Source organism: Ambystoma mexicanum, chromosome 1q (genome assembly GCF_040938575.1).
Source record: "Ambystoma mexicanum isolate Mex_15411 chromosome 1q, UKY_AmexF1_1, whole genome shotgun sequence".
In the NCBI taxonomy this organism is placed as follows: Eukaryota; Metazoa; Chordata; class Amphibia; order Caudata; family Ambystomatidae; genus Ambystoma; species Ambystoma mexicanum.
This window is the reverse complement of record NC_090922.1, coordinates 983,206,577-983,232,393: the sequence shown is the minus strand read 5'-3', so window position 1 is coordinate 983,232,393 and position 25,817 is coordinate 983,206,577. Positions and strand designations below refer to the sequence as shown.

Sequence of the window (25,817 nt, the reverse complement as noted above, 5' to 3'; positions counted from 1 at the left end):
AAAAAATATTATTTTACTTCTGGTTTTTATAGGAATCCCAAAAAATTGGTTTGGAAGTTAAGAAAGGATAATTGTTTATTAAACTAAAGGGAAGGAAAAATTGTAATAAATGGTGAGTATAATAAATGTATATTGGTGGCTTGCCTCGACCACCAAACTTATTATATACAAACAATACATTGTAGTTTATATAGCTAAGAAAAAAATGTTTTTCCTTATGTTGTTTTGTAAATAGAAAACTCTCCTGATGAACCACGTGCGTTAAACGTGGAGAAACACGTGTTGAGAGACTGAATGGATATAACCATTTGAAGAAGATAATTTTGTTTGAAAGGAAATTAAAAAAACAAAGATGTGTTTAATCGACCAAAGATGCTTCTCTGTTTGATTTAATAAATTTTGAAAAGGAATACCAGAAGCGCACTCAAAGGAAGCGTATTAATAAAAAGAATAGTTTGTTCCATATTGCAGCAGCCGCAATATACACTTCAACAGGTGCAGCATCCAGGTAACAAACAAATCATTTATTACTGCACAGTAAGAAATCGCCAATTTAGGAAACCAAAGCCGCAAAGGACTGCAAAATTTATACAAAAAAGTTGACATCATCTCCCCTGGGATTAACACTGACCAGATATAGGAGTCCTCTCCACTCAATGAAATGTGAGTCTGATAGAGTTCAGCTCTCAACCTCTGAGACAATGTTTGTCTGGGCTTGCTAAAGAAGGGAATCCATTCTCTTGGCATCAGCAAACTCTAATAATGCTCGGCTACGTAGGTGTAGAGTCTGTCTTTAGTTTCTTGTGCTTCCGTCAGTTCCCCGAATCCTGCTTCTGCTTGTTCAATTGTGTATAGAGTCTCGACTTCTTCTATACTCAGAATTAGTGTGCATTCACAGACCAAATGCACAATGGGTTGGCTTGATTTCAATGTAAAGGGAGGATTCTCAAGGTTCAGCAGAATTACCTTAATTTCATCCATGTGATCTCTGTCAATCACTCTTGCTCTCACTTCCAGGAAATATTTATAGGCCAACCCTGATCCTGATTTTGGCACCCCTCTCCCAAGTGTCCCTCTGTTATTTCTAGCTTCAACCCAGTTCAAACCATGGCTTGGCCCCTTGGTGGAACAGTGACTTCTTCATCCCCATATAAGTGGCATTACACAGCTCCCGGTGTCACTTGGGTGGGAAGCCTAGGTGTGGTGGATATCCCTTCCACTCTCAAGATCTTAGATTGGGTTGGGAAACCTCTGTGTGAGGGTCTGGCGAATCCCATGATGACACCATTTGTCACCAATGGCAAGGAGAACACTCTGAGTTATTTAGACAATTGATGTGTTTTTTTTTCGTTTGTGAGTCCAAGGGCCATCCCGCTCTCACATCTACTCTAAAACCCCCTCTGTAGCCCCTGGTTAGTTCTAGTAAATGGTAACCCCTGTTATCTATAATCCTCTCTTCTGCCATAGATAGTTTCCCTATTTGCAAGCTATCTAAAGTCCATCCGGGACTTCCTTACTTTGCTTATTCTTACGATGGTTACTGTTCTAATGGCAGTTTCGATAGTGCCTTGGACTTGTAATAGTCAGTCCTACTCAGGCCCACACTGTTCTTCTCCTCTACTGTTCTACTGTCACTAACATTCCCTCTGTTCTTACTCCTCCCAGATGTTTTTCATCCATGTGATGTTTTATTCCAGTGATAAGATAAGAATCTGCAGTGGTTATGGGCTCCAGGCGGCTGGGGGGCATGCAGACGATGGCTGATCGATCAAAGTGATTTGAAATGCTTTGGCTGTTAAAGGCAGCTCCATGGGTCTTGCAGTAACTCAGAAATCACTCAGAATTGAGTTGGCTAAAAGGCAGTTTGAGGTGGGAAAAGAATCCAATATTGTTTGCTTGTGTCTGGGATGATATGGGACCCTACCAGGATCTCAAAGGATAAGGTATGTCCTTCTTCTGCCTTTCCCAGCCTGGAAGGGTGCCATAAAGCACTTGCAGGGCTGCCACTCCCAGTAAGCAGAATCCTGCGTTCTAGTATCTCAGCAGCAGACAGCCCTTCTCCACTTCATCACTTCAATTGGTCCCCTGAAATGGGTGAGGGGAGGGTCTTGATCCCTTCTTGGAATTATTTACCATGACATCTATGGCACAGAACTTTGGGCAGACTTTAATCCAATAAAGTTCCATGAGAGAATTCATTTAAGGGGATATCTCACCCCATTATATACTATTTTTCCCCACATTGGATTGGTACATTTCAAGCCTTCTGTAAGAAGCCAGTTATTTCTACTGTAAGAAAGGTCTTGCAAGCTGGTGTCAGGTCCTAGAGTGATGTGTCTTTAGGAAGTGAGGAGGGGGCACAGGAAGTATGTTTAGGATAGTTATTTTCAAAATGTTGCCAACCCTCTACTGGTTGTAACTACTCTAACTCCACCCTCTCCCATTTGCCTTAGATTAAAGTAACTTCAGTAATTACTGCCCTGGTGTGACTTCCCCATTGTGCTGGTAGGGTTGGCTTTGAACAACCGTTCACATCTGAAACCTATCCTCCTTCGATGTCATCACACCTTCCCAGAGATATCAAAGGAAGCTTCTAGGGCTGGACCCCACAGCTTGCTGCGTTAGAGACTCAGTCCCAGACTTCAAAACACACAGCCCTGATAGTTGCATGAGTGATTAGAAGCCAATTGGACAATGCAATGACATAAAATGGGCCCTGTCCAGTATAACATTATTTTCCCATAGGACAGAATGAAGTCAGACACTCGCGGATGTCGACAAACGCACAAACAGTGGAAAAAGTTGCAAAAAGTGTACAGAAATGCTAAAAATTATGCTAAACGGAAGGAAATGGCAGAGCTTTAATGTGAAATTTTGTAAATTGGACAAAAATGTTCCTATATTGGGGTAAGTATGAAATTGGTCACTTGTAGGAAATTAGCATGCACTGGTAAAAACCGATGAAATTCACTGAAAATACTTTGTTAAAGGGATGTTACGGTTACAAGTAAAATAAAAAAATTCACCAGTTATGGTAAACTAAGCAATCGGGTCCGTGCTTCCCCGACAGTTCGGAACTGCGCTTTCTACTTATCTAGGAACTTTCAATCTCCAAATGTTCCCCATTCACAGCTCCTAGACCTATTCTTACTCATTATACATTAACAATCTAGTGCAGAGCACATACTTGGAAGAATATTAGCAATACTGCTATCTGTCTTAAAAATGGCATCAGCTATTGCCATCCTTCCTCCCAAGAGCGAACACCACCACCCGCTGGAGGACCTACGCAACAAAAAAAGTGCAGTAATTCCAAACACAATGAAGTGGACTAAGAAGATGAGGTAGAGGAAGTGCCTACCTCTAGCACAAAGAGAGAATCATGGGTGTGGCAATTCTCTAACACTGTTGGGATGTACCAAAGACTAAAGCTACCAAAGTGAAATGCACTGAGTCAGTCGGGGAATACCTGGACAGTACTCCTACGGGACCACCTCCCTGCGTTGCCGCACCCAATACAACAACTGAAATGCTCCCGGGAAAGGCTGTTCCTTTCTTAGCAAGTAGTAGGCTGCCTTCCTCCACCTCATCTTCCTCACCCAATATTGTAACCACACAGCCTCCTTCTGTGGGACACAAAATCTCACCAGCTACCTCACAAGCAATAAAAGAGGCTGTTGATCCATATCTTTTGAAGACAACAGTCCTCTGTATATTCTGCAACACATCACTCTACAGGAAGGGGGAGCAATTTCGAAGTGCTTTTGAAGCTGTAATCAAGAAGCATGAGAAACAGTGCCCCCTACCTTAGATGGAACACACGGGCAACATCTTCCCCTATCCACCTGCCCCTCCATATTAGTGCTTGGTGCCTCTTCCCTCATTTCCCTACCCACCTTATGTTTTAACCTCTCTTGCAACAACAAACAAACACAATAAAAGGTTCCTTTAGAAACCACCTTTCACAGTTAAAAAATAGAAGAAAATAATTTTATAGACTTCATCTACTTTACATTTCTCAGTAAAGCACAGACTCAACAAGATTTTCCAACATTTCCATTAGCATTTTGTGTTATGCTAATGGGAATGATGTGGCGTTCATCCCCCCTTCCAGGCACTGTAACAGGGGATAACATCCCGCCAGCCCAAGTTATCGACCCAAGCGAAGTGAGTGCGGATATTCCCCGTTCCAGCCCCTCCAATGGGGGATGAAGGCCATTAGCACCCTGAGTTGCCAAAGCACTAACCCGGGGTGCTTAAATACCCCAATGATGTTGTTTTGGTATTATTAATATGTATAGACAAAGCTAGACTCAATGAACCACAATGCCTATTGCACTGATCCATATGCTTGCATGACAATGACATCGAAGTAGGACTTTGCATAATAGGCACGCAGAGACACGATGCAATGACTTAATGTTGTTACTGAAAACACAGCGTATGTGCTGGTAATCTGATTGCAACCCAATGGATGAGGCTGCCACGTTTCTCACTCATCTACCAAGTATCGGCAGTGACTTCAGTAGATATTAGATCTAGCAGACACTGCCATCTATGAATAAGGGGAACGTATTTACGTAAAAGGTTTGCCAAAAATGAAGAGGTATTACTGTAAAAACAATCTGCTACATAATGCCCACATTATACATATTAATGATACCAAAACACCATCATTGGGGCAGTCTCACCTGAGAGGATGGAGATACATTGGCCATATAATCATAAGGGAATTATCCCTTCCATGATGGCTGTACTGTTGGGTTACAATACTCTGGCAATATTACCTGGTTGCCAGGGGAGGTGCAAAATGTGGCATTTTGTTTAGCCTTATGAATCGGCAAACAAAGGCACAACTGTAAAGTACTATAGCCTGAAGAAGCTCGAGTAGAGAGCGAACGCATGGTGTTTTTTAACCCGCATCAGTGAGTGAATGCTTTCTTTTTTGGTTCAGCGTGATTGTCCAAAGTGTCAATCTTTTAACTTTGTGATGCACCTTATATATTAAAGGTATTTTATACCAAGCATTATCTATGAGTGCCCAGGCATTTTTTTGTTTCTTTGCTGTCATGAGGAGGCTGTGCCTCAGCATGTATGGGAAACAGAGCTAAACCTACATTTAAGTCTAGCCCACCTAGCCTGTGAGCAACAGCAAGTAGGCAGAGTGCCACATTTTTGAGTAACTTTATATATGTATTACATGGCCTGCGGTGGCGGCCATGTAGTTATGGTTAAGTTGCTAAACCCAAAGGAAGAGCACTTTTTGGCGGCTTATAACTTCGCTCTCCCTGGATGAATCGTCACCAAACTTTGCAAAAAAAATTTATATGGCCGACTCTGAATTGTTATGCAAAGTTTGGTGAGTTTTGGTCAAGGGGGGACAAAGCTATAGGGGGTCCAAAAAATATTTTTTTCTCATAGACTGAATGGAGAAAAAAATGTGCTGATGCCTACAGCCCAAACCGCTGGACGGAATTCCACCAAATTTGCGGAAGGTGCGGTGGCTTGGTCCCAAAAGCGTGGTTTTGTAAATTTGGTGGCAATCCATCCAGTCATTTTTTTTTGTTTTCCCTGTTTGGCCCGCGGAAAGGACTCTGATTGGATTAGAGGGCAACATGGTGTCTGCAGACATCGGACATGCCCACTGATTGGATGGTGAAAAGCGTGAAGTGCTTCAGATTTTTGAAAAAGCCCGCCATGTTGGATTCGCGGACAGCGGCCAGTGTCCACGGCCACCGCGGTAAAAACATATTAAAAAACACAACATTGCACTTGTCAAACTTATCAAATAATCTCTGGGGAGGTGAGGGGTGATGAGGATGGGATGGGATATGGCTGTAAGAAGCAAAAAAACTGGTGTTTTTGCCATGATAGTCCGCGAACAGTTCAGATGTTCACAAACAGCCTTGAGAAGTTCGGGGACATGTCAGATGTTTGGGGGCAGTTTTTGGATGTCATATAACTTTGGCACCACTCAAGGAAACTGCATTTTCTGACCTGAATCTGAATAAGTTTGCAAAGTTTGGTGGGATTCTGTCAAGAGGGGGCAAAATTGGAGGGGGGTTCCTAAAATATTGTAAAGGCTTATAAATGTGGTGCCATTTGACAAATCTACACAAAGGTTTGCAAAAAGATTAAAGATCTAGATATAAATGTTTTCGTAAAGTCTGAATGGACTTTGCCAAGTGGGGGCTAGGTTATATGACGATTGTATGTGCATACATTTGACACTTTTGAAAAAAGAAAACATGGGTGGATTTCCAGCACACTTGTGTAAGGAGCATTGGCAAGGACCTGAAAGCATGGTTTTGCAAATGTGCCTGTGTTTTATTTTTTGACAAGTGTCATAATGTAGGTACAAAAAATAGTGATATATATATAGTGATTGAGGTGTAGCCTGTGGCCATGGGCAGTGGCCAGATTGTGCGGGTCATGGAATATGGTCATGATCCGGACAATCTGGCTACTGGCCATGACTACGAGGGACAACACATGGGGTTAAAGTGGCCATGTCCACCTGGGACTGGCTTTGTGGTAAAGTTATTCGAAATTGGGATAGATTTGAAAGGGAAAAAAATGTGCTTGTGGTAATAAGGTCAAAGGGTTCTCTTTTTGCCTTCTACAGGTTTCCATGGAAAGCGAAGAGGGGCCCTGTATGAAACCCCGTATTCCCTTTCCATGGTGGCCATCTTGGAAAAACCTTTTGTTTAGCACCCCGGGTTCCCGCGTTGGGAACCTAGGGTGTTAATGGCCTTCATCCCCCATTACAGGGGCTGGAATAGGGGGATAATGGTCCAGAGAACTTTTTATCCACCCTCGCTTCGGTTAGGCTGATAACTTGGGCTGTCGGGCCGGTATCCACCGTTCCAGTCCCTGGAACAGAGGATGAACGCCACAATATTCCAATTAGCATAACATAAAATGCAAATGGGAATGTTGGAAAATCTTATTGAGTCTATGTACTTTACTGAGAAATGTAAAGTAGATGGAGTCTATAAGTTTTTTTTTGTTCTATTTTTTAACTGTGAAAGGTGGTTCCTAAATGAACATTTCTTTTGTTGTCTTTGGACGTATTTCTTTTTCAGCAGGAGAGCTAAGAACGAAAGGTAGGGAGGAAATGAGCAAAGAGGCACCAACCACTAATATGGAGGGGTAGGTGGACAGGGGAAAATGTTGCACGTGTGTTATTTCTAAGGTAGGGGGCAGTGTTTCTCATGCTCCTTGATTACAGCAGTGGTGGTGGCTCTTGGGGAGGAGGGATGGCATTAGCTGATGCCATTTTAAGATAAATAGCAGTTTTGCTAAAATTATATATTGTGTACTAGATTATTAATGAATAATGAGTAGGAATAGGTGTTTCAGCTGTGCAAGGGAAATTTTCAAGTTGGAAGTTCCTAGATCAGTAGGAAATGCAGTTCCAAACTTTCCCAGAAGCACAGATCTTATTGTGAAGTGCGGACGGGTTCTTGGACACGTCATCATGCCGTGTGCCACCATATGGTCATGTGGCACTGTCCGGAGGGTCCATAATGGATGTAAAACTAGTTGAAATAGTTGCAAAAGGTGTATAGAAGTGTTAAAAATGATTCTAGAAGGTGGGAAATGGCACAGTTTTAAAGTGACACTTTGTAAATTGGACACAAATGTTGCTATATTGGGTAAGTATTATATTAGTAAGTTGTAGGAAAATAGCACACACTGGTAAAAACGCATGAAATTCACTGAAAAAGCTTTGTTAAATGGACGTTATGGTTAAGTTGGACGAATAAAAACCTATGAAATTCAATGAAAAAACTTTGTTAAAGGGACATTATGGTTACAAGTAAAACCAAAAAAAAAAACTGAAATTTGACAAGCAACCATAACTCGCGCCACCACTGTGCACTGCTCAGACTAACACCCAGGACATCAACAGGACATCATGGTAAATACATTAAAATACAATGAAATATTTCAAGATGACAATCATTTATTAAGTTACATTTTATTCATTTATCATACTCTCCACAAAGACACACAAGATAAAATTCAGGTCACTGATTATGAGAAACCAATTGTAAATATTGAAAGGGACAAATGGAAAGTGTTCAAACCAAAATTAATAAATTATGTACTGAAATGTCTTAATTAAAAAATCAAGTTGCTGAACAATTTAATTATGTAAAGAATCATGTAATTCATAATATTAATTTTCATTGCCCTATCGTACTTGTGACCATTTTTCTGCACAATCACCCCCATCTTTCCCAGAATATTACTAGTTATATTAGTGTTTTGATTAAATTTTGATCCCCAATTCTCCCAATCATGAAAATGTCCAACCTCCAAATTCCCCTTTTTTTGTTTCACACTCTGATTAGCCCAACAAATGTTTTTTCAAACTATTTAATATAAATCTACCTATATATTAATTGCAGTGACATTAAGGTGAGAACTTAAAGCAAGAAAAACACTGAAATTCAGCTAAAGGCACCTTAACTTCATGGTCCTTGTTGCACAGCTTTTGACCACAATGATGACATCACAGATGACATCCCCAATGACATTACTGATGACAGCGCTGGTGACATCACTAAGTACATCATCTATGCCAACACTGGTAACATCACAAATCACATGACTACACTAGCCGGTCATGACCTGATGCGACAACTTTTTCCCACTGCTGTGCCCACTGTATATTTTATCACATTAAGGAGCAATTAGCCATCACCTTTGATCATTAGCCACCAAAAACTGCTCTTCAACAACCCTGTAAGGCAGAAATATGCATGGATGTCTTCAAACTTTTGTAAATTTTGCGAACATCACAGCAATGTCCCTGAACATCTGAAATGTTCGCGGCCATTGGAAAAAACACCAGATTTTCAGCTTTTTCTGGTTATATCCCATCCCATCCCATCCTCCACCTCCCCAAAGATGGTTTCAATTGTTTGACAAGTGTAATGTTGTGTTTTTTTAATATGAATTTATCACGATATCCATGGACTACAGGTGCAGTATGTGAATCCAAAATGGCGTCCGTTTAAGATGTTTTGAGTCCGTGGACCTGATGCAGATATCACAAATTTGTTTTACTGACATTTTAGGATTTTTAAAAAAATATCTACTGGACGGATTAACTCTAAATTTGTAAAAAAAAAACGCTTTCAGGACAAGGCTTGCGCTCCTCGCCCAAGTTTGGTGCAAATCCGTCTATCCGGATTTCAAATGTTTTGAGACCCCATATAACTTTGCTTCCCCTTGACGAAACTACACAAATCTTTTGGAAGGTTTTGTGCATATTTGTCAAATGACACCAAAGTTATACGCTGCCCAAAATCTGCTCTTCCAATGGGCTGAGCAACTTAACCATAACTACAGCGCTGCTACCGCAGGCCCTGTAATAACAAAAGGTTATTCTAGTATGCCTTGCTAGTTCAAGATGGATTTGCAATACTCAAAGTATTAACAGATCTTTACCCAGAGAGAGCTGCTCTTTTCATGTGGGCCTCATGGCAGCTTGAGCTTTAGAGCACACTTCTTTGAAGGATTGACAGTAGCATGGTTTAAAATAAAATACTGTGGATGCTCTGTGATTTCTTAGTGTGTTATGAGATATTTAAATTATGAAAACACACAGCATCTGGGGCTGTGGACTGTCTCCATCCGTGGAGTAACCGAAAACAACCCTGCTTAGCTTCAATTCGAGGAAGGCACTGGCCCCCTCAGGCCAGGTTGCTCTAAGTGATCTTTTAACTTGTGCTCATCTAGGCAACATGCCTGAGGAGGCTGGCCTCTTCCTTGCTTTGAAGCTAAGGAGGGTCAGCCCCGTTTACTGCATGGATGGGAGACCTGGTGTCTATTTTAATATGCACTACAAATAGCCATGGCTATGTGTAGTTTACAGCCATGAATATCAGAAAAATGCAGGAAAAAATAATTCCTTTTGCCTCCAGGCCCTCACCAATTGCCCCCCTGGTTTGTGCCAGCCTCCCGCACTCCCCTGATGGCCTCCTCACCTTACCTTCCCTCTCCCATTCCTCACACAACACACCGTGTTTCTGTGATGCAGTTTGCTTTCAGAGGTCGGCTATTTGTGACTATAGCTGAGGTTACAGAAAAGCTTTGTGTTGCAAACTCAGTCCCTAGACCTTCCCCAACTGCCACATTTACCACCCCCCCCACCAACTCTAGCCTGATGGCATTTCCATGTTTTTTTTACATAAAAAGCATTTTTACAGCATTTCATTTTTCCAATACCCTCGACTAGACCCGCAGCTATCTCGCGTATTGAGAATAAAAAAGATGATGGCTTTTTTATTTCTGGAAACCATGATCCTGCAATGCACCATGGGAGATATAACCATTTATTTTTTGATGGAGAAAAGGGCACTGCATTCTCCATCAAATATTTAAAAAACACTGTACAGAATAACCCCAAACCAAAAAAATGCCTTGAATCAAAAATTCATGCCCAAGTTGTTTTGAAAATGGTCCTAATCCATCCAGTGGTTTGTGCTGTGCGGTCTGGCAAAAATTGACCTTTTTTGTGTATGGGAAAATGAATGTTAAGAAGATTGCAACTTTTTTTTTTCTTAATAACCTTTTCTTTTGTGACAAATCCTTCCCAAGCTTTGTAGTCTGTGGGGCCCTGCGCATCCCTAATTGTCTTCAGAATTTTGGCCAACTCCACTGCATGAGTCAAAAGTCCATATTCTGTGACATCACAGTTCTTATTGTGTGATGTCACAGTCCTTATTGTATGATGTCAAGGACTGTGACAAGGAAGATGGGGGCTCAGAGTGATGAGGATTTCTGGTAAGTAATCAGGCTGTTATTTCCACCTTAGATGATGCTCTTTCACTAAAAATGAAACATAGCTCAATGTACTATGTAAACAATCTAGACAGACAAATTAGCATGTCCAGGAAAATAATACAAAACTATATTTCCTAATGTCATCGATGTCAAAAGATTTAAATACTTTATATGATCATTAATAATTGCATATCGTTGTATGTACTTGTTGGATCCTCTGTGATATTCTAATAGGCATTTTATTTTTCTCCAGCAGATTGCCCCAGTGGAATCACATATAGAGTATAACTTACCCTTTTCAATATGTCTCGGATATCATTCACTCTCTGTGTCCTGCTGCCTGGGTTGATCCAATGTCTTTTCAAGATCACTTCCTGGAGCCCTTCTGCCCGAAGTCCAACCTGTTTTGTTAACATTGAACAGATTTGTTAGGTGTGCTTCCACTCCCCCAATAATAGGACCCTGTAGAACATTGTAACAAATACTGAACCTCAAACAGGTTAGTTGTAGCTCCCAGAAAATAGGCCTTGATGTTGGATATTATAGCTGTTGGAAGAGTGGTAGCTGCATTGTTTATCGCAAGCAAATTAGTGGCAAATCCAGCCATGAAGTACTCTGTAAAGACAAGGAAGATTAATAAATGGGCGAAATATATTTGTTCTCTCATAGTTGTATATCCTGCAAAGTGTTGTATAGCTTCTTCTACGGGTGATATATTTCAGTTGAGAGCATGTGTATTGTGCAATAATGTTTATGGCACAAGCACTTGACCATGCCCCCATAATGCTCTAATTTCAATCGTTAACCTGATTGGCATTTATTTTAATTTTTTTATTGTGTTTTAATTTCCACAAAACAAGCATGTAGAAACCATTCACAGAAAATCGTTTAGAACAAAACAACAACATTTTTAACATGTTAAAAACAGAACAGTAAAATGAATAATTCAGAAAAGGAAGATATAAAGGAGCACAGCCCATTGACAGTAGAAAAGGAAAAATGCCTGATTTTATATATTTAAACATGCTCACATATGGCCACATATAAAAGACAGCATTAGACTGATTCTTTGTGATGGGATTTAAACACAAGACTAAATGAAGACTGGATAGGTCCAGGAAGTGCTACAGGTCATATGGTTCACATTTTGGTGCAATTTAGACCATCATACGGTCAGGAGATTTAAAGACAAATAAAGACTGCCTGAATTCAAAGTGAGAGACATGGAATAGTTGCACTGCTTCCTTAAGTGTGACACATATAATTCATCTATTTGGAAAAATATTGTACCATTAAAGCAAGTGAATAGGTTACCTTTTGTAATGGACAGCACCTGATACAAGATCTGGAGACTTCCTCAATGTAAAGTTAAAGACACACAATTTAGCATATTTTATTCATTATCATGTTCACTCGTCATTTGCTTCCTCAAGTCACAGCAGTGAAAACAGGAGGACTGTGCCTGCCACACTGCAGAATATGGCTGATAGTAAAATGTAAACTTAAAGTATTGCAGAGATACAGAGCATTGAATGGGCTCAGCAGATACAGCTTATTGCTTACACATCATGGCCCATGTCCAGCACTTCAGATATCTTGATATCGAAATGCAGCTACATGCTGTTCCTGAAAACTGATACCAAATCAAACTCTTTAAATTCAAGGCCTCACATTGCCAAAGAAAACAGTGTATTTATTTCCGCCAGTACTGTTAGATTATTGTACAAAGCTTATAATAATATGTTGGATATGATATAATGTATTATAGTGTAAACATATTGAAATCAGTGTTTCTTAAGGAACAGCTTGAATAAGAGTGATGTTTAATTCAGTCTGAAACTGTGCTGACTTCAAGTCCACCCAGTTTCACCTTATCAGGCTCCCACCTTCGGGAAAGTGTTTGGTAGGGGAGAATTTTCGAAAACGTACTGAAACATTTAAAAAAAAAATAGAATTTGTGGTCTTCTGAGAGATTAATATTGGGAGGGACCAGATGGTCAGATTAACAGACCAGCCTCAAAGGAAAATTGGTCCATTAAAAGTGACACTTTTGAACTCAGACTGGTAGTTAAACTGCCCAACTGCAAGCTAATACAAGTAGAACAAAGAGATCTGTCATAAATGCCTCAATCAAACATACCTTAAGGGCTTTGCAGAGAGACCACTGAATAGCTAACACAGATGTAATTTTGCTGAGCACAAGACCCTAATTACAGTTTAAAGGCACCCATTAATTGAAATCACATGTTACATATGGAAACAATATTGGCTCATAATTTTGGATCCATCCCAAGGTCGAACGTGGGACTGAGTGCATTTCAATACTAACAGTCGCCTGTTATATTCACCACAAAAATTAATGTCCGATATGACAAAGGTGTACATCTGTGAAGGAAAGATTTCAGAAATCCATATCCCTATCCCATTAATGTGGCAGGTTGCTTTCATGAATTATGAAAGAAAAACATGAAATAGCCTTCACCAGTGCAGGAGTGAAATAATACCCCTCCTTTGCTCATGTCAAAAATATAGAAATGTGAATCATCCAATGAACGTAGGGGCTATGTATTCAATAGAAGTGTCCAACTGTGAGAGAGGCCAATAGAAAGATTATGACATAAACATATGCATTTGGATACTTTGAACTAGTGTGCACATAGAAAATATAAGATTCAGACTGTGGAAAAGCTACAGGAATGAATACCACCTTTTCCTATTCGAAACATGGTGAAGATGGATATTATCTGCAGATGAAGGCCTTGTTCACAAGGGATCCTGAAAAAACTTAATATGAGGCAGACCTGCTTTTTTCCAAAAAAGGGAGGAAAGGACCATGAGGTGCCTGCTGATTGAACACACAAGAGTGTCTGTTGGCTCATGGCTTTAAAGATAATCCAAAATGAGTATCATAATTCCCCAAATTAAGTGATATCTGCTCTTTGGCCCTCATTTCTATTTTTGTTTGTTAACTCCCAGAAAAGGGAGTAGTTTGGGAAGTTGTTTTCAAAATACATTGATTTAAATAGGAAATAAACTATAGCATCTGAATGCATGTAAGGTTAATGAGATGCTAATTAAAGCCAACTTAAAATATATTTCTGAGTTGTGTACACAGTGATGTTGATAACACTTTTATGCATTTGGTGCATCACTCTGTAAAAATCATAATCTCTTTAAGTTGTACCTAACATGTTTTCACAGAAGTAGTTAACATTGGGCTGTGATATGATGACATTAATACGAGAGCCTGATGAAAATATATTTGATGATTTGTGTTCTATGATGTCCATAGATATTTAATAGGGAATGGGAAATAAAACATGTTTAATTGTGTCATTTCTACTCCCATAAAAATATAGAGTGAATTTAAATCCCATGCAGCCCATCATTCTAAAATTGCACATTGAAACTATTAGTGAGGTGAGAAGGGAGGAACACTTATACCTGTTAATGAAATCCTAAAACCATTCTCCCAGGTTGGGTGGGTAAACCAAAATGTTGTGCAATCCGAATCAATAACAAAGCTTCCTTCACTTAAAACCTGAAACATTCTAATGTAAGTTATAGTAAGCATATTTAACTGCACACACATGATAGCAGATCAAATCACAATCTGTACATGGGAGGCATGTTGCATGCAACGGTTCCCTGCTAACAGCTCTTGTTGGAAATATTGGGGAAAGAAAGTCATATCTGTAATGTGCATGTGTAACTTTATAAAACATTCTAGCTGTTGTGACCCATCTGCCATCTTGATTGCAATGTGGCACATTTAAACCCAAATGCTAGCAAAAACACAAAGGACATCAATTACTATGGTTCAAACAAACACTGGGCCTCATTACGACCCAGGCGCTAAGTGTTTAACGGCGCCGTAAAAGGCTGCGGCGCTGTTAAACACTTAGTACCTAATTACGAGGTCCCTTTGCGGGACCCGACCTTAACGGCTGGTCTAGACCAGCCGTTAAAGCAGGGACCCACAAAGGGACCTTGATGGCAATTACGATACCACAATTTGCGGTACCGTAATTGCCGCCTTCCCCATTCCCATTGAGCCCTATGGGGCAAAAATGGGAATGGGGAAGGGCCATGGCGGCATGGGGAATTACCGCCCCGCCAACCTCGGAATGGGGTGGTAATTCCCCATTCCACCATGCCGGACTCCGGCATGAACCATGGTGCTAATAGCACCATGGTTTAGCGCCGGAGTCCTAATGAGGCCCACTGACTCAAGGTTTCTGAGTAAAAGAATGTACATTTATTTACACATCAGTTGTAAAACAATTCACTAAAGTAAAGCAGTAGAAAAATCACACTCTTAATATACTACACACCACCCAATATTTTCTGGACAAGTTAACCTCAAAATGAAGTGTGAGCAAAATGGCCCTCCAGCAATTTAAAAGGGAAGGAAAGAAAAGGTTATACAAATATTAAGCAGCACCAACAAGTAAGTAAGCATGGCAATCTAGAAAAGGCGACTACGTGAGGAATTCAAATCAAGAGGCCTGAGCCAAAGTCAATGGACCAGAGTCTTTGCAGAGGATCACACAGTTCAGAGTAGTTTGCGGTTAAGTCTTTGCCAAGAGTTCGGAATGAAGTTGGTCGGAAGAAATGTTACTTAAAAGAATAGAGAAGGACAAGCTCTGGGATTGGCGGAAGATTTCAAACACTTTCACCGCGGTCGGACGGAACAAACAACCAGGTTAGAACAGTATCTTAAATGAAGAAGAAGGCTATACCTGAGGCAGAAGTTCCTGGCAGGTCCTGCAGGTTCACGGTTCCTGAAGTGACTGTCGGACTGACAAGAAGGAGGAAGACTGGAGGGTCCTGCACTGCCCAGGGAAGAAACCAGCAGCAGAGCGAAGCAACAAATAAAAGGTGCGCTCCTTAAAACCCAAGCAGGGTCCGGTCCTTCTGGCTATCCGGTTCACTGTAGCTGTGCACAGCAAATTCGACTAGAGGAGGAAGGCCTGGCTTACCATTTGGTGAACTGGTTGGTCCCACCAGCTCAAGGGGAGAAGATTCCTTGCAGATCTTCCCTGTTGTCGAAGTGTGGAGATTCGGACCCGCAGCAGAGCTTCTCCGGGAGGTTCAGTCGTGGTAGAGGTCCTCTTCTGTCAGCTTCTCATCAGTTCTCTCGATCCAGTGGTGACTCTGCCTTCTTAGTCCCAGAGACTGGCTTTTTATGCAGTTTTCACCCATTCACACAGCCTGACTGTCAATCAAAAAGCAGGGTGGCTGTCCCAGAGGGACATTCACCACAGCCAATCATACAGAGTGCAACATGGGTCTCCAAGGAGACCCTGTGCAGGGAGTCTCAAACCCCTCCCTCACATCCTGTCCCCCTCAGATATTCAGACGCCTAAGGAGGGCTTCTGTGCAGAAGCCCGCCAAAGGACGCCGAACAAAGGAACCAAACCTAGTTTGGCGCACAGAGTAAAACACGAGAAAGACCTTTACAAAAAGAAATGGCGAATAAACCCAGCCGGAACCAAATAAAAGTAAATGGGGTCCAGCGGATTAAAGTTCGAGGCTACTAACTTAGCCTAAAACAGTACCAAGGCTATTTAAATTGACTGTGGTAGGAAAATTAGGGTAGATACCAGTGCCACCAGCCAAATCTTAAAGAAAGGGGAACAAAATAATGTTCCATGAGAAACAGAGATAACTATTAACCCTTTCCAGAACTCTATGTAAGATCGTTTGTACTGGGTCTGTGAATTTAAAAAGACTAATAAAGTCAATGGCAACTTTACATGTTCTGGGAGACAGTAGTCAGTCCCAGAAAATGGAGTTTAAAGTGGGAAGTCTGAAAAAGACAACCCTGTATTACTACACTAAAGGTGCTGTGTAACACACAATAAAAAGATGATGCATATGGAGTAGGTGAAGCTCCACAGTCTATGAACACAAAAATGGAAAACACACACAGCAAAACACATCTAACATTGGGGAAAAAGGCTCACACTCTTACAGGTGAAAAAAATAAATCCTAGAAATCCAGCAAAACTGCTGAGGGACTCAGTAGGTAAGGGAAATTAGCCATTCTGGAGAATTCTCCCTAACATACTATTACAGGTCTTAGAGGCAGGAGGAAACCATCAGGAAGGGCTACACAAAAATATTATTTTTATTTTCTTGGCAGAGATTCGGTCAAAAAAGTTTAGATCTCTGAAATTAATACATGGGTACTGAACCTCCAATCTCTCCGCCTGAAGTTCTGTCACATGGATAGAAAGGCTCCCTCCTCCAAGGCAAGATGTACTGAAATGCCTAGCCAAGGGACACAGAGCCTTTCACCTGCAGTGCAGGATGACCTCAGTAGATCAGTTTGGGTATACTATATCGTTCAGTGCAAACCGCGGATAGGTCCAAAACTAGTAGAAAGGGGCAAATAAGTATACCTTCCTCTCTTTGGAACTTCGATTCAAAGATGTTCCCTGGCACATGTGCTTAAGGAACTGGCACTCGGGCTGAGATCCTTTTCAACACCAGCCTTATTTAAAAATGTATGCATTTATGCAAATTGCATGGGAATACCTAACTGGTCATCCCACCCATTGAAAGGTTCAAGTCAGGCAATTAACAATCATGTGCACTAGGTCTCTTTTTGGAGGCCTTGCATTGAGGTCATTGAGATCACCTGATCATTCAGTCTTTCGCCTCTCTCTAAGGGTGTTGGATGTTCGGCCAATGCTGTACTTGGCCTATTACAACACTTCTCCTAAATCCCTTTGCCCTAACTGACATTCTACTTGATCTGCTATCTGCCCAATTCTTCCCATGATCACCCTTCAATTGATCCATCAACATTACCCAGATGCACTTCCCTGGTCAAATCTAGCTGAGCTGGCATGGTCTAATTTCTGCAGCACTTTATGAACCTAACAGTCTTACTTTATGAGCTCAGTTGTCAGAAGCCGGCGGGTCAGGAGCACACAGGTGGCTCCAAACGTACGTAGTGGGGGCCAGATCCCTCCAACAAGAATGGCCATCAAGCCTATGCGACTCCTGCTGTTCCCCTTCTGTATCACAAGACTCTATGAGGTTTCCAAAATCAGGGGAGAAAACAAGAACAAGGACACGCGGACTACATGCCCCATGCATGTATCATGGGAAGGACTACAGGGTGGCAGCCATCTTGATGACATCAGCACATCAACGCACAGTGTGTGTGCTCGAGTTGTCTTGGAAAGAGGAAGCAGGTCACAGGAGCTCCGTGACTGCTGACCGCGCAGAAGGGCCATGATCCACAATGAGCCATCCTCGGCCCCTTGCTCTGCAAAGATAGGTACCAGGATGTATTGGGGGGGTTCCTCCATTCCTTGGCATAGTTGAGGCGATTGGGGCTGGATCCCAAAGCTTCTTGGGAAAGAGCACACAGGGTGTGGCTCGCTGTCACGGCCCTCGGGCAGAACGACCCTAGGGAAGGGCCCCACACTGCCTATTTACAAGTGATCACAGACCTATGTGTTGAGTAACAGTGTGTGAAGGATTGTGTTTATCAAAGTTACAGCTATGAAGTAACAGCCTCTTTCTTTCAGATGGAGAACAAACAGACACTGAGTGAGCCCGAGGGATGCTCTGCCTCATGACACGAGTTGGGACAAGACACAAGTTGGGACAAGAGCTCAGAGTGAAGTGCTACATTCCCTACTAATGAATGATCACATGAACATTAATGCGCTGAACAGAGTGATCGCATGAATACTAATGGAGCATCTTAGTGTGGTATGACTAAAACATGCCTGCTAATATGGGTTGCCGGTCAGTGTTATTATCTATGTTGTCTAACAGTGTGATGCAATGTCTAAGGGGGTTACTGTTGTATATAGAGATGATGTGGCTTATCCTTGTCTGAGAACGCTAAAGCTGAGGAGCAGGTTACCCTGAATCCCCATTACCCATTGTATAACTGTGCCCGAACCCACAACCCGTTTTTCCTATCAACCCTGCACCCATCCAACCAACTATTCCCTTACCCTCTTTCCCTGCAGGGGTTTCTGTGTCCTGTGTGTCTATTCAGTGCCATCCCCAAGACCCTTGAGGGGACGTGTGGTTCGTGTTAGCTCCGCGCTAGAAGGTCTGGAAGACCACCATGGCATAAAAGTTTGTGTCATCAGTAATTTTTGGGCCTGTGAGCAAGCAGATGTTAAGTAAAAACATAGGAAATTATACTGGAGTAAAGAAGATAGTCCCATGAGAAATGCAAACACATTCAATTTTGCCCCATCTTTCCCCCCACACTTATTGCGTGTAAGAGATGGCACAGGAAGGGCTTTATAGGGTGTGTTATTTTTGACTCGTGGATGAGTTAATGTTTGCTGGGCTGGTGGTGCAGATGGTTTGACTCTCTACTGCCACAAAGACCTCTCTCTCTTTCTTAGTGGTCTGTCACTGAGGTGGAGGGTGGCAAGGGTGTGGAATCCCTAGCTTTTTTTATTTTTATTAAATAAGAAATTCCATCTCTGAAACTGAAACTGCTAATCAGATTCCCCTTTCATAAGCTCCATGCCAAAAGCATAATGTATACTTTTGCCTTGCTTCAGTAGTATCCTCATTCACAGGACCTGCTCTACCAGTCGAACAGCGCAGGTTCAGAGGTCACAGGTGCCCTCTTTACAGCTGCAGTGACACCCAAGTCTCTGCAGTGCAGGGGCTGCATTTGAAATATGCACCCCTGTTCCACAAACTAAATAATTCTGAAGATGTTGTCCTGGTGGCAAGGAAAACTGTAAATATAAGCAATTCTGAGTTAAGGTATGGTGGCCAACATCTTTCAGCAGTGTCCCAGCCTCATTAAATTGATATCGCAAATGTGTCAGCCTTTTGAGGCCAGTTGAGCTGTGGAAGGATTATGTGTCGTCCCCCAGAATGGCTGGACCCTGCCCTACCTTTAGGAATGTAGCCTGGTGGAGTGCCTCTCTTTGTTACATTATAAGGGCAGATAACACCCTTCCCCCTGGGAGATCCACTCCACAGGATGCTCACCAGGAAACAGAAACCAAGAGGTAAACCCATTCACAGATACCCAGGCCTCACACTAGGGGGCTCCATTTCTGAAGGCCTCTGATCCTATTGAGAAGGAGACGGGTGGAGTTAGGGTAAGCCATAGAGAGATCTCTACAGTTTTAGTAGGGATATGCCATCTTGATTTTCTCTGCCTCTCTTTCTCTTTCCTGTCCCCTCAACTTCCTCTGGAGCAAAGCACTTCACGCATGACATCATAAGGGAAAAGTGCACACATTTCAAGAGCAGGGCTTGGAACTCTAAAGCAGGATGGCTTTAGTCCAATCACTGTGGGAATTTTGGGAGCCAGAGAAACAGATTAACATTGGCCCTCGAGACCCTGGAGTGGGACTAACAGGACCTTAAAGCCAGAACAGCTGTGATCCCTGTTGTCCATAACAACCCACTTCAAACCATGATTTGAGTGCGCCTTGATGCCGAGCGATCCAGCAAGACCCGACAATGCGTCCATTGTCCTTCGAACCACCGTCCACTGTTCAACTTCGTTCACCGCCGCACCGCACCAGCAAAAGCGTTTCATTGCCCCAGCTTGAACTACGAAATACTGCTGCCTTGCCTTGCTCAAGTCACAGTACAAAAGACCCGTTTTTTCACCACTGCTCCTGTGAGTCAACTGACCCTGGTTTTTCCCAAATGCAACCTCTGAGCCGTCGCATTGAACTGACTCACCTGCGAATCTTTGTACCAGCTTGGTCTCTGTCAATACTCTACCGCTGAACCTGACCTGGTAACCACCCGATCTGCACATCTCGAGCAGATGCTTTGAGACACCAGCTCCCCTTCCATTCAACCCCACCCTACACCAGCTTGCCACTGGACAATCTCGACTGCCACATCTGCGACCTGGGCAAACCCAGTGGTCAAGGCTGAGAAGCCTGCTTTAATGCTATATAACCCCCAAGACATTTGCAGAAGTAATTTGTTTGATATCTCCCTCCCCCTAACCCCCCCGCAACGTGGTCCTTATTTGGGCCCTAGAGACTGCTATATCATTTTTATCCCTATTTGCAACTTGAAAAAATATACTTTTGAACATAGTGGTCTTTTGAATGTCTTTGTCCCCTTGTCTCATCACTCAGAGTACTGCATCTATTATATCTGTGAATATTCTGTGTTTCTTCAACAGGGGTGGATTTTTACAATGTTCAGTAGTTAGTATTGTACATAGTGTGTCTAATTAAAGTATATATTTTTATAGAACCTTGATTGGACATTCCTTACAATACTTCACTGTTTGGGTTGCTACTGAAACACATTCACACCCCTCAAGAGTATAGCTTTCCCTCGCTCTATGTTACCACAAAAGGTGAAGGAGGTTTATCTATTGACTGTGCCTGTTTTATCTTTATGATTGTGTTGGTTCTTGGTTTGTAGCGGTGGGAGTACTGAGTGGCCATTTTAGCCACTGTTCATCCATGTACTCCTGCAGGGTAGAGGTCAATTTGTCACAGAAGGCCCACTTAGCATGTGGGATAGCAACTCACACCTGCATACCTGCAGAGAGTACTGCCTGATCCTGCCCCTCTCAGAAAGAAACTTTTGTATCAATTTTGCCTGGGTCAGGCGGGTGCAGCAGCAGGCTTCTGCATGGGGTTATGTGTGTTTATATTGTAAAGTATCAGTCAGGTGCAGCAGCTGAGACCCAAGTAACAAAGCATTCATCATAATTCACATGTATGAAGCAGCACATTGAAATGCAGATGAGCGTATTTGGATGCTCTCCTCATCATGCAAGTGTTAATGACAGCAAAGGACTTTAATTAGGATTGAAGCCTGTATGTCAGTAGCATAACACAAATTGAGGGGTGCCAACCTCCTCAAAGAAGGGCATGCCATTCCACATACTCCTGACCTGCCCTGGTGTGTGCGTCCCGAGTGGAGTGCATAAGTCCTGTGAACAGCACATGGCGCCACCCAAAGACACCTTAGCGGGGGTCATCAAGCCACTGCACATCCACAATGTAAATATGAACATAATGGCAGCGTTCACAGATATGGATTATGAGTTTCTAGACTTTTCCTGGGCTGCTGAAAAGTCTGAAAATTCACTTAGAAATGACCAATAAGTGAATTTTCTGATTGTTCAGCTCTTCTCCATTGAATACCACCAGGACACAGAAAATCCTTGCTGTAGCACCAACAGGACACCCCGCCTGGCTGGTGGTATTTGCCGGTCTGTCTGAAGACTACCCCACCAAAACTGCTTAAGAGGCAGCAGGAGGAGGACCCTACAGCATCTCGCTGACCAAGAGTTGTAGGTCCATGACAGAAGAATGTTTACAACCCCATATAAGGGATGAAGGACTGGAAGAACCCAACCGATTTGTTAAAACTAAAAGGGATTTCAGAGCATTTTGTTTTGCAGCCATAACTTGTTTTGGATTACGTTGCACTGTTTGCTACAACTTTGGCAAGACTGCTAGTGTTATGAGGAAACCTTTGGCTCAAGGTGCAGAATTGTGTTTTGTTGAGGGACTAGGCCCTTCTTTTCCATTATCTTGACACTTGGAGCATATCATTCGGTCACTTGTAGACCATACCCCCCAGACAGCAATAGAACCTAATATCCTGACACTCGGGTACATGAGCATCATGGCACAGCTGTATACTAAATACCTCAGTAATCAGCCACATTTGTACATTAGAGTTGTATACAAACAGGTAATAAAACATCTTCAAATCATAAGCTGGTATCTCAGTCTCCTTTCTGAGAACATTGTGGCAAACGGACATTGACATGCATTCTATGCCCGGTTTACTACACTGAGCCATCACTAATGCACACAGTCCATAATAAGCATGATGCTGCAGTGCACTCCACCTGCTGCACTAGGTGAAACTTGTATTTAAGCTTTTGAACCAAACCTTTAATCTTTGACCTATGATAGCAACAAGGGGTGGGGATACATGACCACTTCCACCAAAACGTACAAGACACCACTGTGCGCTTCCACAGTAATATTATTCAATGTAAGCTAGTGGCAGAGGCAGCTTTGTGTGCCCGGTGGGCGGTGTCACCTAAGCAGGCAATGGTATTGTACATGATTTGAGGTCAGGAGCAGCAGGTGAATCGTTTTAGTGGAGGGATATTAACATCTATAAATCAGCCCGCACGCACAAGTGCATCATAGAAGCCCTGTGCCACGTAGGATGTCTGTTTAAAATGATGCGTTGAAACAGTACATTTTACATCACAATATTTGAGAAAATGGGGTAAAAAGCCATCAATATACAATTGGTTCTCTAGGGGAACACGTGAACAAACTGATGCAAAATTGAGGTTGGGCTCTAACAAGCAGAGGTGGCCTAAAGAGAGTTTGGCATTGCCTCAATGGAGGTTTGGGGGTTTAGGAGTTATATGACCCAAACGATAAATCATGCACACATGTATTTGGGTCACTTGGCATGGTCTCAGGTGCTCTTTCTTGCACCCATTCTGCATAGTGCAAATACATATCCCAGTCTTTGAAATAACAAACTGGCAGAGGGTGATGTAGGGGTGGCAACTATTTACTGATCGTAGATATTGAAATTTAACAAATGTGTCTGTGATAGTGATTGAGGCTCGAATGCTTCTAAGCAAGCAGGGAATGCACATTGGGCTTGGTGCTCAACATGGGTGCCACAACACACACCTAAATACTAACATGTCTCCAAAGGGCAATATATAAACAAGTACAGCATTCGTTTTCAACTTGATACAAGGGCTGTGTCTTTAGCCATGCCTGTCTGACCTGCCTTTGTATCCACACTGATGTACAAAGGGCCGGTACTTACAGCTGCAAGAGCACATGTCACAGTTGTCTGCAAACATGTGCTGACGTTCTTTGAGAGGTGATGATGTACTCTATCATATTTTCCAGTGCAATGATCATCTGAAGAGGTACCACACTGGTGACAAGACATCCAGGAGCGGCTTTTGACCCCAGTTTTTCACCATCACATCGTGGACAATGGACGAGGATTTGGCTGGTGTTGGTGACACCTCCCAGGGTCCTGCTGCTGAGGGTGAGGATGCTATGAATGCCATTGTTGTGACACCTCAGCATCCGAGGGATAGGGGATTGTGTCCCATGACACAAGGGGGCCATGGAGCTTGGAGACCTCACTTGATGTGGCATGGTTGGGTGTGGAAGTGGGGAGGAGGAGTTTGAGGGGATTCACTCTGTGCCTGGTGAAGGAACCACTTGGTAAACACATGCTGTAGAGATAGATGTTAGAGAGGAGGGTGTGGATGTGTAGCCCCATATCCAATTTAGGCATGGCTAGGAAGGGTACCCTTTGGGAAAACTATATATATATTTGTAAAAGTGTGTTTGTATGTTCGGGGTTGGCTCCAACCCCATAACAGTTGCTGGGCTGAAATGTTGGCCCACGTTCGGCATACTCATCTGGGGTGTACTGGCAATGGTGCAATTTGACCTACCCAACTCCTTTGCCCTGCACAGGGGTGGAGCAAGGTCTGGCTGTGTGCTATCAGTATAGGCAATTCAGGGAGATTGCCAATGTTGCGATTTTTCAAAAATAGGAAGTTAGGAAAACATACACAAGGCTATAGCAGACACCCATGTGCATGTCAGCTACAGACCCAGGCAACCCAGACACTACGGTGACATAACAGATATTTTATTTAATCTCTAAATGTTGTGGCCAACTCCAGTCAGTCAGCAGGTAGGGGCAGGCCCCACCCTCATCACATGAAGAATGAAGGTACTGTCACGCACCAAAGGCACACATGTATTAGGTATCTATTTATTTTTATGGTTGGAAAGAAGCTTGTACAGTGCATATAAATATCAATTAGTGCATATCTATATGGATATATTGGTGTATGTGTTCAGGATGAGATAGATGGTTGTCAATGTTTAGGGGTATATGCTTAGAAGTAGCTTTAATGTTGATTGTGTACCTTAGTCTTTTAGAGGGGACGTTACTATAGGAATCCCCTGGTGTGCAATAGGCAGGAGAAGTGCTGGCCTGCCCAAGGCTGCATAGGGGATGAAACCACCCACTGTGGCCATTTCCTGATCCTTCTCAACAGTGAGTGGTGCCAGGTAGGGGGGAGGGATTTAGGCTGTTCATTCTGCCATAAGGGTACGTCTTTGATCCCTCTCAGGCAATGTGGGCTGATGGGGTAGATCCCACAGAGGAAACTCATGCCCGAGCAACAAAGAATAAAAGTGGCAGAAGGTGCTTAGAGTTAGTAATGTTTACATAATTATTTTGTTTAGTTTAACATAAAAAGTGGTCATTGTTGGGATCCCTTAAAAAATCACCTTGGTGTCTAGGCCACATTGTATAGAATCAGGTAAGAGCTCAAGGTATAGCCCATTTCCATTCTAGCATCTTTAAATTGCAGGTGGCATAGATCCCCTGTTTGTCCAGCTAGCCTGTGAGGATGTGGTGGTCCATCCCTGATCTCAGGTAAGGAAGGTCCGTCCTTGCCCTGTACCATAGCCATAAAACCTAGAGGCTACATTGGAGACACTGCTGAGATTGGCTAGGCCCTTGAGGGCCCAGGGGGTGTTATCACAGCAACACCATTCGCATTACTGGGGATGGTAATGTCCCAAAGGTGGGGAGTAATGTAGCCCTCGGCTCAAATTGCGCCCAGAGAGGTTTGGCTGCATGCGTATCCCCTTTGGGAAATAAAAAGAATAAATAGACACCAAAGTGCCCTAAAATATATTTTATTTAATGTCTGTGTGCTGTGAGTTTACTTACCGGATTATACCATCAAGGCCACTATAGGGCTGGATGGAATTAATACAAAACAGTTAATGGAGCCCCCTACCCAAGAGTGAGTTGTGCAGGGGTATGAACGTTCGGAAGAACAACTGGTTAGTGAGAAGGGAAGAAGCATGGGGCCCAGACTAATAGCTCCCTTATGGGCTGTGGACTAGAGAAGACCCCAGGGCCATAAATCACCACCATCACTGGGCTGCATGTGCAGGGTGCAGCCCGGCATCAACTGTGGGACTGGA

The 25,817-nt window shown here is 42.7% G+C and overlaps 1 protein-coding gene across 1 annotated transcript in view; it reads right to left on the bottom strand.

The window, feature by feature from the left end:
- Positions 1-25,817, bottom strand: part of LOC138559733 (vitellogenin-like) — a 1,213,840-nt gene that overhangs the window by 685,415 nt on the left and 502,608 nt on the right. The window contains exons 14-15 of the mRNA XM_069642739.1: positions 11,291-11,415; positions 11,094-11,201 (exon numbers count right to left, since the gene is read on the bottom strand). Coding sequence (XP_069498840.1) covers positions 11,094-11,201; positions 11,291-11,415 — 233 coding nt within the window. The remainder of the gene's footprint in view (positions 1-11,093; positions 11,202-11,290; positions 11,416-25,817) is intronic.